Source organism: Cylas formicarius, unplaced genomic scaffold (assembly GCF_029955315.1).
Source record: "Cylas formicarius isolate icCylForm1 unplaced genomic scaffold, icCylForm1.1 PGA_scaffold_10__41_contigs__length_53128322, whole genome shotgun sequence".
NCBI lineage: Eukaryota > Metazoa > Arthropoda > Insecta > Coleoptera > Brentidae > Cylas > Cylas formicarius.
This window is the reverse complement of record NW_026844214.1, coordinates 52,956,617-52,974,067: the sequence shown is the minus strand read 5'-3', so window position 1 is coordinate 52,974,067 and position 17,451 is coordinate 52,956,617. Positions and strand designations below refer to the sequence as shown.

The 17,451-nt window shown below is 37.4% G+C and overlaps 1 protein-coding gene across 1 annotated transcript in view; it reads left to right on the top strand.

The window, feature by feature from the left end:
* Positions 1-17,451, top strand: part of LOC132697311 (protein Wnt-7b) — a 129,468-nt gene that overhangs the window by 62,228 nt on the left and 49,789 nt on the right. The window contains exon 2 of the mRNA XM_060662695.1: positions 8,820-9,046. Within this exon, the coding sequence (XP_060518678.1) occupies positions 8,820-9,046 (227 nt within the window). The remainder of the gene's footprint in view (positions 1-8,819; positions 9,047-17,451) is intronic.

Here is a 17,451-nt window from a genome sequence, read left to right as displayed (position 1 = left end):
ATCGATCGCCAAAGTTAAACTTAAAAGTTACATTAGAAGTAATTTTACGGCGCCCGTTTTATCGGCGGTCATTTACTGCCTACGACGATTTTACGACACCTATTTATAATTTAATGCCCACGCTAAGAGATTTTCGCTACTTTTCACCAATACGACGGCCATAAAATTTTAATTTGAACCGAAGAGAGTAATAAAATTGATACGGCAACGCTGGCCCCTAACCCGAGACGATTTTGGGTTATGTATTGTATGAAACTTCGTACTTTTTTTCTGTCGGTGTTCCGCTAGAGTCACCCTTTTTGTAAGTTTTTTTATTCGACACCATTAACACGTGAATAACTTTGGAAATTTAAGTGGCAGACCTTTTTTGGCATTTTTTTATTCGCGAGATTGTTGTACGTGATCCAGTGCCGTTTTTCTCAATCATTCTCAATCTCCCAGAGCCATTAACAAAAAATTGATTACAATTAAATTAGAAAAAAAAAGTTCAGATTTTCACAGTTATTTATTACTTTATAACAGTTGTTTCGACAACACCGTGCCTCTATCAAATACAAAATATATTCGGATGTCTATACCGAGTGACACAAGAAAGTGCGAACACTCTATAACTTTTAAAAGGCTTGAGGTAGCGATTTGAAATTTGGAAGGGTTAATGTCCAATTATTTGACAATTTGTAGTCAATAGCACTTTCAGTTTGAGCGGAAACAACAATAACTTTCGAATTTTAAATAGCAAAGCCTATATATTTTTACATTTTTGGATTCAGATTATTCTCAGTAGAATGGGATGGTTTTTACCTTTTTTGTTTTTTAAGTTTTAAAAATTGTGTCTAGGAGGCTGTGACCATCATAAATAATATTTACCAGGTGACCTAGTGTTTTCAAATAACACCCTAGTGGGAACAAAACTTTTAAAAACCGTGTGGCGAGATCGTGGGAAAAATTGTAAATGAAACTTTTCTTTACTTGTTTATAACCTACTTTTTTTCAAATAGTACCCTAGTGGGAACACAAACTTTTTAAAATCGGTACTTTTTTTGCAAAATTTTGACATCAAAATTTTCAAAACCGAAAAATAAAGTTCAAGGGTGTGTTTCTTCCGAATGTTTTATTATGGTAAAAAGTTGATATGCTTTTGGAATACGGGGATAGAGTCAAAAATTAACGTAAGTATTGTATGTATACGTAGGTCATAAGCTACAAGCGCTTTTTACTGGAATCTCAGAAGAACAAGAGAATAGATTTTTTTTTCTTTTCAAATCTGTCACTTTTTGGAATAATTCAACACAATGTTTTGAAAATTTGTTAGAAAACAAAACCTCAACAATGTCGGTAGAATCGATTTGAAAGTGCCAACGTGTTTTCACACAAAACATCACATATTTTGGAACTGTGAGTAACTGAATAACTGAAGTTTTGTATTAATTTGAATTAAATAAGTGCGATAGATATTTACTTAATAACCAATTTATTTTAACAGGCAACTTTCATAGAATGTTTCCAAGATGTACTCTTGTGTACGATACTCCCTGGCTCTAGTATCTAGGCCCTGTATCTTTTGTAGGTCGAACACTGGATTTACATAAACACGGTCTTTCACGTACCCCAAAACAAAAAAATCTAACCGTGTCAAGTCCGGTGATCGTAGGGGCCAATTGACTGCACCGTGCGTTGAAATTAGTCTATCCCCATAAATATCACGTAGGTGTTCAATGACATCTCTAAAATTATGGGGAGGCGCGCTATCCTGCTGAAAATACATATTTAATGTCACGGCGAGAGGTAAATCATCCTCAATTTCATTTCTTAGGAATTGTAAATATCGTGCACCAGTTAAGGCACCATGAAAAGAAAAAGTTCCAATAATTCTCCTTCCTCTCACTCCTGCCCAAACATTGATTCCTAACCGTTCTTGAAGCTGTCCGGGTCAAATAATTCTTTGTTTATTTAAAGAGCAGTTGCTGTTGTTTTCTCGGTTAAATATAGCAGTATTTGACAATCCTGACTCATCAGCGAACAAAATTAAGTTAACGAATTTATTATTCTCGTCATGTTTATCTAATAGCCAGTTACAAAGTCAGCTTCATAAAGATGTCGATAAAGGTTATACTTAAAAGCGTGATGGCCGCGTTTTTTTTAAATTCTCCTCAGAGATTCTCTTGAGATGTCTAATTCACCTCTCCTAGCGACGCAGCTGGATTTACATTGACGTATCCTACAACATTGATTTCCATTTCTTCACGTATAATAAAATTATCATGTCGATTATTTTGTAGTTTTCTCATTTTCAATTCTAGCTTTCTAAAGCAAGAATGTGCAGGAAGGCGACCTCCCGGACAGCGAGTTGCATGCAATACAAGGGCCTCTCGAGAGTTTTTTCTGCAGTCCCTGTATTTGTAAATTGTTTATTGTTTTTCATCATGTCCAAGTGGATAACACGACAAAATCAATAATCATATAAAAATGTACAAACTGTCAGAATTTTCAATAATGCCGACTTGATGAAGAATTTACTTATCTGGGTTTTTTCTTCCTCTGAGCTTATTTTTTAACAGGTCTTGAAAATTTTGGTGTCAAAATGTTTTTAAAAAAAGCACCGGTCAAAACTAGCAGAAAAGTACCCTGCTGACGACATTTTTAATGTTGACGAAACTGGTATTTTTCACAAAATGCCGCCAGATAAAACTCTTAAATTTCGAAGCAAAAAGTGTGTGGGTGGAAAATTTTCTAAAGAACGTATAACAGTGTTAATAGCTGCCAATATGTGAGAGAGAAAGAAAGCTAGTCGTGATTGGAAAATCAACTAACCCGCGATGTTTTAAGAACATCAAGCATTTGCCAGTCACTTGCAAGGCTGCATGGATGACATCGCAAATTTTTGAAGAGGAGATACGGAAATGGAATGCAGAATTAAAGGGGAGGAAAATATTGCTTCTCTTAGGTAACTGCCCTGCACATCCCCATATTCCAAATCTACGGAATATTGAATTGGCATTTCTTCCAGTCAAAACAAAAAATGTATTACAGCCGATGGACCAGAGCGTAATAAAAAGTCTTAAGAGTCGATACAGGAAAAACATTTTAATGGAAATGATCCGAAGACAAACTTTCCATTAATATGCTAGATGCAGTTAACTTTATAAGTAAAGCTTGAAAGAGGTGACAGCAGAAAGAATTCAACACTCCTATCGTCATACAGGACTTATCACCGAGACAGAATGCGAACAGGACTTGGAAGATGATCAGCCACTAAGTGAGTGGATAAAGCAGTTTCAAACAACAATTACGTTTACAAATAAGGAGTTGCAAGATTTTATGGTGATAGATCAGGATTTGCGCACAACAGCAGACTTGACAGAGGAAGCCATGTTACAACAAGCAAGAAAGGGTGAGGAAGAGTACCAAGAGGAAGAAGAAGATGAAGAAGTTGATCTGAGACCATCATCAACCATTCAACATTCAGTTAAGCTGCTAAAGAAATTTTTTGGGGAAGATGTCCCTCTCGAAGAAATGGTGAAAATACAAGCCAAAGTACGAGATGCGTATTGGCATACTAAAAAAATTCAAAAAGAAATGACCGATCATTTGAAACATTAAAAGTAGTTCTTAAATATTTATATGAAATGTTCGTAAGTAGATCTTAAAATATGTGTATAAAATAATTAAATATTACAGAACACATTATTATTGTTTTGTTATTATTGTATTGTTATTTTTCAAGTGCCTATAACTCTTTATAACGAAAAAAAAGCAGTCCCTTCAATTTCGCTGTATTTACGCTTTTTCAAATTTTTCTGATGAAAGTGGTATATTAACTTGTCTGCGGATCAAAGAATAAATTGTAAATTAAATTTAAGTTTATAACATTACAGCGTAATTAAGAATCTATTACTTTCTGATTGTATATGTAGATGTCAGATAGAAACAGCTGTCATACAGTAATAAATAACTGAAAATCTGAACATTTTTTGTTCTAGTTTAATTGTGTTAAATTGATTTTCATCAAGAACCAGCCACATCGGCCGTCGGCAGGCAACTTTTATAATTGCGGGCAAAAGCCAGCACGATGAAGATTGAGACAGACTATATAGAGTAGAGCCGGTTTTGGTTAGTTTTGGTACTTATCTAACAACAAATAACGTTTAATGTAACGGATAATCCAATGTCCTACGGTGGGAACACTTTGAGGGCAACTAACCAAAACGTTAAATGCGACAAAGTTTATTTTTTGAGGGGTTTAGAAAATTTGGGCTTCGAATTGTTGGGAAAAAGCGCCGACTTTATAGATGTTTGTTTGGGATACGTATTGAAAAAGTTGGTTAGGAAGATGTTCTAATCTGTATATGCTTCGACGGTTTTCCTTTGTTTTGTACGCAACGCGGATCCTATGGTTCGCTTAAAAGATGACTCTTGAAAATGATCGAGAAAAATGTCCCTAACGCGTGTTTCCGCTCGAACAGTGGAACAGACTTTGTAGTCTAAAAGTTGTATGTTCGTACCTTCTTGTGTCACACGGGTATTAGCTACATTATTGCAAGCGTGATACATGCAAAGAATATAGGATAGAGAGGAAGGTCGCGTATACTATTACGAATGCCATCTAATATTTGTGTCCAAGTACAAAAGTACTGTCATGGCGGTTTAAAGTAATGCGTCACACTGAAAATACTAGCTTGTAACGGATAACAGCACTTTAAATTATTTAGACTTTTTTTTTTCAAATTTTATCTTTCAAATTTTAAATTGAATTAAACCGTACGTTCCGCGCGTTTTCCGTTGACATGACTGGCCACAACACTGGAGGCGTTGAAACTCGTGTACCCTTTTTAACATTGCTACTAACGGGAGCCTTCCCCTCTATCTTATACTCTTGGGATACATGTTCCGATTAGAAGGCGACGGGAAATCTCGGGAAAAACAATTCAAAAATTTATGGTGATCGTGCGTCTTTAATATTCAAGAAGCCGCCATTGCGTTAAAACAAGCGCTGGGCGTGTTTGTTTGTTCGGGGAGGCCATTATAACGAGCGATAAATTGCGAGAAATTTACATTTAATTGTCGACTTTTTTCCCAATAGGAACGCCCGTGCCCGCCATTTTTTTCTCATTTGCAATTCGTTTCGCGACTTTTATGCAAATCATAGCCGAGTTTCGTATGCTATACAGGGTGTTTCGAAACAAATGGGAAAAACGTGAAAGGGCCTTACCTTAAAATAAAGGGTAGTTTGTAATATAAATATTCGTAACTACTTTTTAAAAAATGTTATGCAACGACATAAAAAAGTACATATTTTTAAATTTAATTTTTTAAATAAATTTTGAATTTAAAAAATAATATTAAATAAATTTTTAAATAAAATAAAATAAAAATTAAAAAAAATAACGCAAAAATTAAATGTTTTAATCTTAACTAAGTAAAATACACTTTCCTAGTTTCAGGCTTTCCAAGCCCGCAGTTTTCAGGAGTTTTGGTTACAGTTTGTATATAAGGGAAGAAAAGGTTCCAACTGAATTTTCAGCGACGAATAAATAATAAGATCAAGATCTTTTAAGCCCCATATATAAAATATATAAAACTAACATTCATCTAACTGCCTAATTTATATTTATATTACGGTGTTATGTTTTTTTCTGTTTCTCCTTTTTTTTGTTCCTTCTCCTTTCTTGAATATATGTCGCGTTTCAGAGAGCATTTTATATTCTATATCTTTATTATGATTTTTATTACGTGCTGTCTTGCAATTGGTGTGAACTGTTGGGCAATAAAATCCATCAGTACTTTCACAAACCGGATGAAATCGAGTTTTTCGAAAGTATCGAAAAAAAATTATTTTTTGTATGTCCATCCTCCGTTCTCCGTTTTCGTCTCTTAGTACTTAAAAAAAATCGCGTTTCCAATGGTCTAAGAGAGAACCATCCGGTCCGGTATTCGCAAAAACTGAAAATTAGGTGATTCAATTGTCAATTTGTTTTATACGACGACATAGCCCGTACAGACAGCTAAAACTTGGATATTTAAGGTATTCAGTGTCCTAAATTTGCAGCTATTGACTTCAGATTTGGCAAGCAACCGAACACAATACTCGAACTTGAGTGCAAACAAATCGGGCAAAGTGTTTTTTTTATTTTTAAAAATTTTTGTTGCTGCCAGAAAAACAAAACCGAAACGCGGAAGATCCAGGGAACAAATTTTGTTTTAAGCATTTTTTAGATAATATACAGAGTATTTTAGTTATGGACAACAATCTAAAAAATCCTGCAAATTGTACTTTTCTGGAGTAAGTGGCTTCTTTAAAATACAAAGGCTTTGTTTGCTGCGCAGCGACGAGATTGCGGTAATCTTGTTGCTTTGGAAAGAATTTTCGAAAGCATACGGGCTTGGTATTTTTAAACATTTAGAGACCGCGTTTGTAGAGGTTCGACAAGAAAATCATTTCTCTGAAGCCGTATACACGATCAAAAATATTCTCGAACCAAAAGACCCACGAGATCGGAACCAAAAACTTTTATTCTTGATGATTTTTTTGCTTTTATAATCATAATTGAGCATAACTAGAAGGGTTTCACCTATTGTACAGGATGTTTTCGATATTCCGCGAAATATTAGAAAAAGCAATAGGTGAATTAAATTTGGAATTGCACGGTCTTCAAATTTGGTAGGCTATTAAAAGTCCACGCCCATATTGAAACCGTTAAAGTTGTGCGCAATCGAATGCCGCAAAGCATATTTTTTTTATTTTAAAAAAATTTTTTGGCTTCCAGACAAACATTTTTTTTTCGAAAACCATTAATCTCATCGGCAAAATTCTCTAATCGGCACTATAATTGTTATTTTAAAGAATACATTATCATCAAGTCAAAATGTGTAAAAAATGTAAGCTAAGTATTTACGGAATTTATTTATGGAAAGTAGTTATTTTTGGAGCTCAATTCAGACGCGCATGGTTTCAGAAAAAAAAATATTTTCCCGAAAACCGTTAATTCCATTCGAAAAATTCATGGACTAGGAGACGTGGGAGGTCCAGGGAAATAAACTTTGTTTCGGGTTTACATACAGGGTGTGTCGTTTATGGGCAAAAAATCTAAAAGATCCCGAAAATGTCCGTTTTTGCGGAAGTATTATTATTATTAGTATTATGATTATTATTATCTGTAGTAGTGGTAGTAAAATATTTGTGTATTTTCCACTATTCCTCCTCAAAGTCATCGCGAAAAGGTCAAACCGGCCAAGAATTTTGCAAATTAACGAGGGAACAACAATCTAAGGGAAAGTCGACGGTGTTTCGAAGACATTACCGATCATTACCACACCCGTGTCATTTTAAGACCCATAATTACATAATTTCATTAGCGGCCGGTATCTCGCGTCAATTAGCGGGGCTCGCGTTTCATCTCGCCAAAGGTACAATAAAACCTGTAGCTGATGTTCTCGTTAAACCGTAAGTCTTTCGCTGAACGCCTGGGAAAATATCACTTTCAAACAAACGTACCGTCCGTTTCGCGGATTTAAGACGCTCGTATTGCGAAACGGGTTTGAAGCTTTCGTAAAGGGAAACGGAATAAATTCAGCCCGGCTCGGGTCGTTTCGAACGTTCCCGCTTTTCACACTTACGAGCACGCTGTAAGTATAGTCCCGCACGCGATAAGTGATCAGGAATAGCAGTCGTGTGGGGAAGCTGCCATTGGAAGGACGAGCCATTCACGTCACGTTGACTACGGTTCGCTGGAAAGGAAGAGTGTTTGTCTTTGTCGCATCGTTTCGAACCCTCGTTACTAGTTGAAGGAATCAAATCGTATGATAACTCTTATACAACTTAAAACGTTAACATCTCGCTCTAATAGTATGAGCGTTTTTAATGGAATCACGTAGGACAGTATTGATACAATACTGTTGCGATACTCCTAATGTTGTTAAATGTAGGACGTATGAAGTCGGATGTTCGGATCTCAACCCTGTTGAACATCTTTGAAAGAATAACTTATTTATTCGATGTGACGAATACGACAAGCTTTGCAGTCGTTAAAAAGGGCTAAAAATGAGATGATTGTATAATTGCAAAAAAAATTTTTTTGAAAAAAAATTCAATCCGACGATATGAATTTGTTTACGTCGTTCGACAGCGAGATATAGATCCAACAACCCAGTGAAAATCGCATTTCAGGATGTGTATCCTATCCTAGAATATGAATAAAAGAGTTTAAAACCCAAAAAAGTAGATTTTGGTAATCAACTTCACTCTACGGACTGTTATCGAAATAAAAGTCGTTTATTTTAGTTTTTTATTTTTTTGCAACACCATTGATATTATTCCTATATTGTGATATCCTAATCTATTTTCAAATATTGGGTATTATCATTTTTTTAAAGAAAAAATTAGGTTTACTCATTCACCGATATTGTTAGACTAACATTTAAGTAGTAAGTGGAAAATCGTAAAAGAAATAAAGCATCTCCTTTGCCATTCATAATTATCGAGATTCTTTTTTTTTGCCACCGAATTCTATCATATCGAAACGGCTTGTTGTCATACAATAAGCCAAGGGAAATAAAAATAAATAGGCAAATTATTAATTTTGTTTAAAAAAAAGTTTCCTTTCTTCACATTAATTTAGGATTCTTCTTTTCTTAAAGCCGAAAATATTAGTGAACCATAAAATAATGTTTCAGATCGCGTCTTTTAGTACAAATATAAGTTGGAAAAAATTTGGTATCAAATAATGCAATAATATACAGGATTTCTTTTAGCCTTATCTATAACTTTTATTAAAACGAATAATAAACGAGATATATTACTTTACTAAGTTTCCTTGTCGCAGGGTCGTTTACGGGGTGCTTAACTTCGGCGTGGAGGTGTTCTGCGCCAGAATACCGGGTCTGACTAGTCGACAGAGAGAGATGTGCAGATCATCGCCGGACGCCATGGTGGCGGTCGGAGACGGCATCCGAATGGCGACCGATGAATGTAAATACCAATTCAGGCATCACAGGTGGAACTGCAGCGGAATTGAGAATCCCAGCTCCTTCGGACACGTAGTTATAGTCGGTACGTTATGCATCGCATTGTTATTTTTATTGTCAATGGAATAAAATAAAACAAAATGACTCATAATCTAAGACTACAAACGGTAATCCATAAAGGATGAAAACAGACTAACTCTTCCACCATTTAATCACAAGATATTTCCTCAACAATTTTTTAAAAGTTAAACATATGTCGGCGACCTTAGCTCGATATTTTCCAATATTTCGTTTTGGATGTTTGGAATGTTGATTTTTGGCTTGCATTATTTGTGGGTCTAACCTAAACCGTTATAATTCTGTTATTGGTAATACTGTGAACCCCAAGTCTGGACTTATAAAAGCACTGGTTAGGTCCGATTTTAAGTAGCTCCGATAGTTTATTTTTGATTGGCTATTTTGTAGTTGATCTGTTGATAATAATGAATTAAGTGATTAGATTATTCATTTGTTTTAAGCACTGTGCTGTTTGTATTTCTATTTTATTATTTCGTTATATTATTTTCATTATTTTTTACCATCTACGACACCAGAAGTGGGATCGGGACTTTTCGGTAACATTCGGACAGTGAAAGTGACTATAAGGACCGCGATTAGTGCAGTGCAGTTCGATGAATGAACCGCAAATTGTGGAAAAACTTAGCAGTCTTTGCAAAAACAGTCGATTTATGTTAGTCATGAGGAATATTTTGTCACTTGAAATTTTTGCTGATACTGTTCTAAGGGTGGCTAGGCAAACGATTGGCTATATTTCCCTCCGGCCGTCATACTGGATCGAAGCGTTGATCTTTGGCCTTTTGCCTTAAAAATTTTATGCACGCATAAGTGGTGGGCATAAGGCAGTTTGATGTTAAAATAGTTTAAAATACGGCAAGTTATTCCATGTTGCGCTCCAGAGTCATTTTTTATTTAGCACGGATTCAGATTGTTTGACCACTTTCAGGGCAGGTAGCTTTTCAATCTGTAATTAGCAAATTTTGGGTGTCGCTGAGATTCAGAAATCTTTATTGGCTATGGATGATCGATTTTATGACGACCGATATTATTTTAGAACAAAGATTCTGTCCTTTAATCGGGACTTAAATGTTAATTTTTGTAACATGGATACGGATTTACATGAAATTGTCCGTTAAAATTTAATTAATTTTTAGTTAAATTAGAAAATAATTGTCGTATCAGGTGTGCTAATTGTTACTGTAAATACGGGTAGCATGGAAATTTGCTTAAAAGAGACAACCGCACCCATTATTAGGGGCATTGGAAATTGGGCATTTTCGTAATTGAGGATTCACTTAAAGGCAATATAATAAAAACTCTTTGTTTATCTTCTTTTTTAATCCAAAGATTCTATTAAAGAAAAAGTATAGCACCGCACAAATTTTAAACCACTTCGCGTTATTCAAAATATCGAATTACAGAAAGACTGTTACTGCTCCAATAAATCGAAAAGAACTCGTTCCCAATTTAGCAAAAACATATGATTCCAAACAATACTTTTTCAGTAAAATGGAAAGAAATAATTCGTTATTTTACTTCATTAATGACATTCGGTATTTGAGAAAATTGAGTATGGGAAAGTGAGAAAACTCAGGTATACAATTTGCATTGGCATTTCCGGTAAATTATGTGGCCAAAGAATACGTCTCTGTAATAATCGATGCATTTATCAAATAGCTGTACTTTAATTAAAAAATCTTAGAATTTATTTGGTGCTCTTTCTTGTATCAGTTGTGTAAACGTTTTTCTAGCAGTGAATTGATGAAGTGATATTTTGTATCAAAATTCAGTCTTAAATTGCATTTTATTGCTCACTACTAAGGGCGAACGGACAAGTTTATTCTTTAGAATTACAAAAATTGTTACACCAATAATACTGTGTTGAAATCTCCTTCACCCTCTGAAAGTTGTAATGTAGCAAATAGAAATATCGATAAAATGACAAATGTGAAAATAAAAAAAATCCTTTTCAGTCGGCGGTTTCGTATATCATAAAACAATATTAATATTAATGCAGTTACAAAAAATGGCCGTTATCAAGTTATTATTATTATTAGGCTGTAAGTGCAAAAGTACGTTCTTCGAATTTGCTTATGACCAGCTTATTCATATGCCTGTTTACCCAGTAAGTTACTGGAGCTGTATTGTTGCCTGGTTGGTTTACGTGAAGGTAAATGGTGAGAACAGATGTGGCGTGTGTTGCCGGTGTGCATTGCTTTATTGGAGCGACTTGTGTCGCCAAAGGCAGACGAATATTCCAGTAAACAGTGTTTTACAGGATGATGTGATGAAACCGAAGAGCCATGTTCTAGATGGCTAATACTTTCATAGGTTTGCAAAAAGATATTACATTGCAAGTTGTAAGTAATTTGATTTTGGTTTCCTAGTAAAAATTTTTGTATAGCGGTTAATGATCATAATAACAATAACAGAGAAAAGATAACCGAGTATCCGAGGTCTAGATGACCGGTCCGGGATTATATTTTATTATATTATTTTGATTATTTCTTACGATCTCCGACATATATACAATACATAAAGAAGGCTCAAGTACGGGGTAATTGATAAGTTTTAAGATTCGACACGGAATTAAAGGCTCGACGTGGAAAAATATTGATTTCCGAGCGAAATAATATCGACCGCACCGTCCAGTTCGAGGGGATTATCATGTTATCTCATTTAATCTCCGACAGGCCATAAAATACGGTATTAACAAACATAAACAAGTCTTTTGCCAGCGGGAGGATGATCGTCATTCTTTAATGCGTTCGGACCTTGTCGACCACACAATTCAGTCATCTCGGTTCGAAAATATAGCCCTGGTCTGCGCGCTTTAAAATGCGCTCTTTGTTGACGGTTATTTACGTAGCCGTGAGCACCATGGACGCTGGAATGCGGGGGTGTGTGGATGGGGGGGTATGGGGCGAAGTCTAGCCTAAGCGCATTCAAACTTAACCCTGGTACACCAAACCGAAACCTACTCGTAGTTTATCTAGTGCCTAAACTTATAAATACAAAAATTAAGATGCAATAACTAAACTTGCGCGCATAGAATTCGGCCCACTGTAAATTTTTTACTTTAGTGTATTTTCTGTAGAAACTATTCATTTGACCCAAAAAATAAACATCCTGTTTGGAAGACAATTTAATATGCTTTAGTATTAGTTTAAATTTGTTATTTTTATTTATCGTATGACGTACATTGTGCTATGCTATTATATGTTCTCAGAGCATATAGATATTGATGTTACAATTTTATGTCTAAATTTTTAATATAATCAATCGCCTCTTCTGTTGCAGTCATAAAATCAGTGATAGGTCCTTGGTAGGCACGGTTTGGGCAATCTTTCACTATGTGAGTCACTGTTTGATTATTGGCCCCGCAGTCGCATTCTGGCGAGGTTATCCATCCCCATTTATGAAGAGCGTCAGCACATCTGCCATGGCCAGCACGTATTCGGTTCAATGTAGTCCACACTTTTCGAGGCAAGTCAGATCCAGCAACCTTCTCTGAAGTAAGGAAAGTTTGAAAGTGCGATGGGCATTGTTCCTGCCATCTTTGTTGCCAGGCGTTCGCTGCGTTGAAATTTGAGTCCAACAGCTCTTTAGCGGTGATTAGCGCTGGTTTCCTCGACTTCAGTCGTTTGCGCTCTAGATCGCCTATTTCATTGTGTATAGGTAGCTCTGTATTATTGTTTATTTTCTGATACTCCCTAACAAGGCTGTTTTTACGTCGAATTTCAGGTGGCAGTATGTGGCTCAGGAAAGGCAGCCAAGCAATTGGTGTGGACTTAATCGTGCCGCTGATTATGCGCATTGTGTCGTTCAGTACAGTGTCGATTCTCTCAGTGGCTGTTAATCCACACTGGTGCGCAGTATTCCGCCACAGAGTAGACAAGACCGACTGCCGATATACGGAGCGTGTCCGCTGAGGAGTCCCAGGTGGTACCACACAATTTATGAATGATGTTAGTCCTTGTTCTCATTTTGCTTGCGGTCTTTATCAGGTGTTCCTTGTAGGAGAGCGTCCTGTCCAGTGTGACTTCTAAGTATTTGGGGTGGTTGTTATGGTTGAGGCGTTTTCCTTCGAAGTTGATGGTAAGCTCTCTCTTCGCTGATTGGTTACAAAGGTGGAAGCATGACACCTCTGTTTTAGTGGGGTTGGGCAGCATTCTCCATTTGTGAAAGTAGTCGCTCATCAACCTTAAGTCGGAGCCAAGAGTCTTTTCAGTGGTCTCGAACTTCTCGTGTTGAGCGGCTAAAGCCCAGTCATCTGCGTATCCAAATTTTGTAGATTGTGTGTTTGGCATATCCGAAATGTAGAGGTTAAACAGAAGTGGGGCGAGAACTGAGCCCTGTGGCAGTCCATCGTTTAGTGTTCTTGTTCTGCTTGTCCTCTCTCCAATTACAACATTGAAAGTTCTCCCTGCGAGCATATTGTCGGTGAGACGAATGGCATGGCTGCATAGAATTTTTTGGATTAGCTTGTATAGCAGGCCGTGCAGTATCGTAAGCAGAGCTTAAATCTATAAAGGTAATCGATGTTTTCTGGCGTTTTTGGTAGCCTGCTTCTATGTGAGATGTTAGGGAAAGCACCTGGTCTGTGCAGCTTCTTCCTGGTCTGAAACCCGCTTGTTCGATTGGTATAGATTTTAGTATTTTTGGGCTCAGTCTGTTGTACAGGAGCCTCTCTAGTAGCTTGTATACAGTGCTGAGAAGCGCAACTGGCCTGTAACTCTTTGGTTGGTCGCTGGGTTTTCCTGGCTTCAGCAGTGCTATTATTCTTGAATTCTTCATTTTCTGTGGTATGTGGCCCGATTGCAGCATGTTTGAGTAGAATTGCGCAAGCCATTTTTTGGCTTCCTCCCCACTGAAGAAGGAACTCCGGGTGTACCCCATCGGGGCCAGGTGCCTTTCCGCGTTTTACGCTCCTTAATGCTTCTGTGACTTCGAGGGCCGTAAAACTGGAGGAGTACTGATCATTTGGTCCGATCTTCGATTTTAGAGCACTAAGTTCATGTCGTATCTTTTTTGTATGATTCTTGTCTCTAGGGGCTCTGGTTATCACCTGAATGTGCGATGCAACCTTATCTGCAGAGATATCTGGGGTGCCACGGCAAGTTTTGCTGGCTCCACCTAGTTTTCTAAGGAGGCTCCATGCCTTGCTGCTTGATCTCTTAAAGTCAAGCGACTCAACTGTTTCCCTCCATTTTTCCCGTCGTGCGACGTCCAGACTATGCAGCAGGCCGTCGGCGATCTCCGGATCTCCGCTCTTGAGGAACTTCTGGTATTGGTCCTCACAGTTGTCATTCCAGTCAGGTACGTATTGTCTTCGGTATCCTCTTGGGATGGTAGCTTTAGCAGTGGATTTAATTGCACCAATAAATCTTTCATAATTGTTTGCAGTTGGTGGGATCCATCCCAGGCATTTCTCCAGTCTCTCAGTGTAAGCACTCCAGTTCGCCTTCCTGAAATTCCATCTTGGGCGTTGTAAGGACGTCACCAGTGGGATGCTGGTTCCGATCTTGATTAAGACTGGGCGATGTTGACTATGCGGGAAGTCGGTTAGTACCTCTCTTGTTGTTCTTAAAGGTAACTGCTCGTGGTCAGTTGTCACGAAGCAGAGGTCCGGATTGTATTCCTTTCTCCAGGCTGCCGATCTAAAAGTTCCCCGGCTCTTTGGATCAAAAACTAAGAACATGTTGTTATTTTCTGCCCAGTTAGTGAGGTCCATTCCGTTCTGGTCGGCTGCTCTGTATCTCCACTGGGTATGATGACTATTGAAATCACCAACGTACGTGGCTGGGTGTGTTAGACCCGGCAATACGTCCTGGGGCCACCTACAGGCTGGGGGCTTATACACGTTGCTCACTGAGAGTTCTCCTATTTTAACGACAACTTCGTGTATGTTGTTGCGTGTCGTTGCTGAGCATAAATGAACGTTTTCAACTTCCGATCGGGCATATGTGGCTACTCCATAGGAACGGTGGTATGTCGCACCCACCAAGTCATATCCAGGTATTGTACCTCTCCGGTTAATTTGATCCACATTCTCTGCGTGCGTTTCCTGTACAGCAACGAGGTCGATTTCGTTATCAATTAATATCTTATGTAATACTTGGCATTTTGCCCAGCTTATTCCTTCTATATTTATTTGGCAAATCTTGATAATAGGACCAAGATTTCTTGTCTTGTGGTCCTGAGAAGGTCCTTTTCTCTTCATGTTGGTGGGCATTGTAATATTGATGGTTGACAATGTACTAGTAGCCAGGAGATCAGATGATTGTCTGGCTGCCAAGTGTTGTTAGCTCTTTAGCGTTACCCAGGGTGCACCACGTGGAGGCGAGCTAACATTGCAAATTTGTTAAGCGTGCTGATCTCTTATATGCGTAGCTATGGTTAATGAAACGTGTTCACGCAGTAGTTATAGTGATAGTAACAAACTTAAACTTGAATTAATCGTCTTTGAAATTTTCACATTATGCGTTTTTAACCATTTGCGTTTAATTTTGTTAGCTTGATGCATGCTATACCGCGAAAAGCCGCACAAGGCGTGTGCGCGTTAGGCGTCCTGGAACAGGCAGAAGGCGAATTACAACAATAGTAAGGGCGTCACCTTAATGCGGTTCAAGTGCAACAACAGCTTCATGAAGTTCGAAGAGTGGACGGCGAGAAGAAGACTGAAGGAAAATAACCTGACCCCAAAAACAACCGGAATGGGTCCAAAACTTACTCCAGCTCATAGACAAGCACGCGTACACTTTGCACGGGATCATCTGCATTGGACATTGGACCGATAGGGGTCTGTTCTGTTCTCAGATGAGACCAGAATATGCCTTTTTGTAATGACCGACGAAAAAAGTGTACCAAAGAACGGAGCCCTTATGGAGATGGTTCCTACATGATATGGGGGGCAACTTCTTTGGACGCACGAACCGACCCTGTTTTCATTCGTAGGGGCGGCCGTGGTCCAGGGGCTGGAGTTTAACAGGTGCTAGGCATCGAGTATATTTTATCAAATCACGTGTCGACTACATGGGAGAAGAATTCATTTTTATGCACGACGATGCTAGGCCGCACACCGCAAGGATCGTACAAGATTGCATTACGGAAGTCGGTTTTCGAGTTATGGAGTGCCCAGCATGCAGTACCGACCTCAATCCCATCGAACATTAATGAGATGAATCATAACGGAGAGTTCGAACTAGCTTCGTGCCCCAACCTCGATCCCAGAGCTTATTGCTGCAGTAGAGGACGAGTGGCCAAACATTCCCCAAGAAACAATAGTGAATTGGGTTAGATCTATGTCTAATCGAGTAAGGCAAGAGGGGGTCATACCCATTGAATTGCTCAATAACCCTATTTGTTTTTAGTAATAAAAGAAACTTAATTTGTCTCGTGCAGTTATTTTACTATGCTAAACCTAAAAAGTAGAATTAAATATTAATCAATTTGAACTTGAAGCATATTAAATCCAACCAGCAGTTTCCTAAAAAAATGAAATTTAAGTCAAAAGTTCACAATGCGCCGATTTCTATGCACACAACTTTATAATAGCAAATTTAATAAATAAATAAATTAAAAAGAAGAAAAGAAAAAGGAAATTATATACGTCCCGTGAGTTATCATTTAGTACTAGCGGTGCGTACGTCTCTACCTGCTTGTTCAATAAATAAATTTTAAAAAGGACTTGGAATTTTTCAACATTACGATTTATTAAATCGTACGGCGAAGAATTATAAAGTAGTTTTACTCGTAACAGCTATGAGTAAATTTTTTTTTGTATGCTGCTGTCCTGTGCTTCGATATTAAATATTTTAATTTGTTTCTGTTATCTCCGTTACGCATATCGGAGTTGGGTTTTGATTTATTTTCTAAAGTAAAAGAACTTTTCGCTAAACCGTATACAAAACAACCCTTCCATAAAACATGTTCAACCGCTAAAGTTTATTAATTTTATGCGTTATATGATCCGATTTTCTTAGCTTAAACATCAAACGACAGCAACAATTTTATCGCAGATAAAGCTTGCATAATTCAAATGAGAGAGTGCTAACGCGATTTTAATTCTGCACTTAGAACATTGGTAAGAATTTTTGTAATGTACTGATATTCAAATTTGACATTACGCAATTGCAGTAAATAGCAGTAATTTGGAGGCGTTCAGTTTTACCGCGTGTTAATCGGAAAGATCCAAAGTATAAGGTTGTTCGGAAAGTCATTTCGTTTTTTCCCGTCAGAGGACTTAATTACGTTTTTTCGAAACCAACTTCACACTTAAGCCGCATAACCATTATATGTCTTGAGAGCTGATATTGCAAGGCTTGTGTGTGAAAAAGTTCTATTAATTCTACGCAGTAGTTTTTCGTTGGTGCCCTTTTAAATATGGAGAGCAATAAGCAGCATTTTCGTCATATTTTACTTTTTTACTTC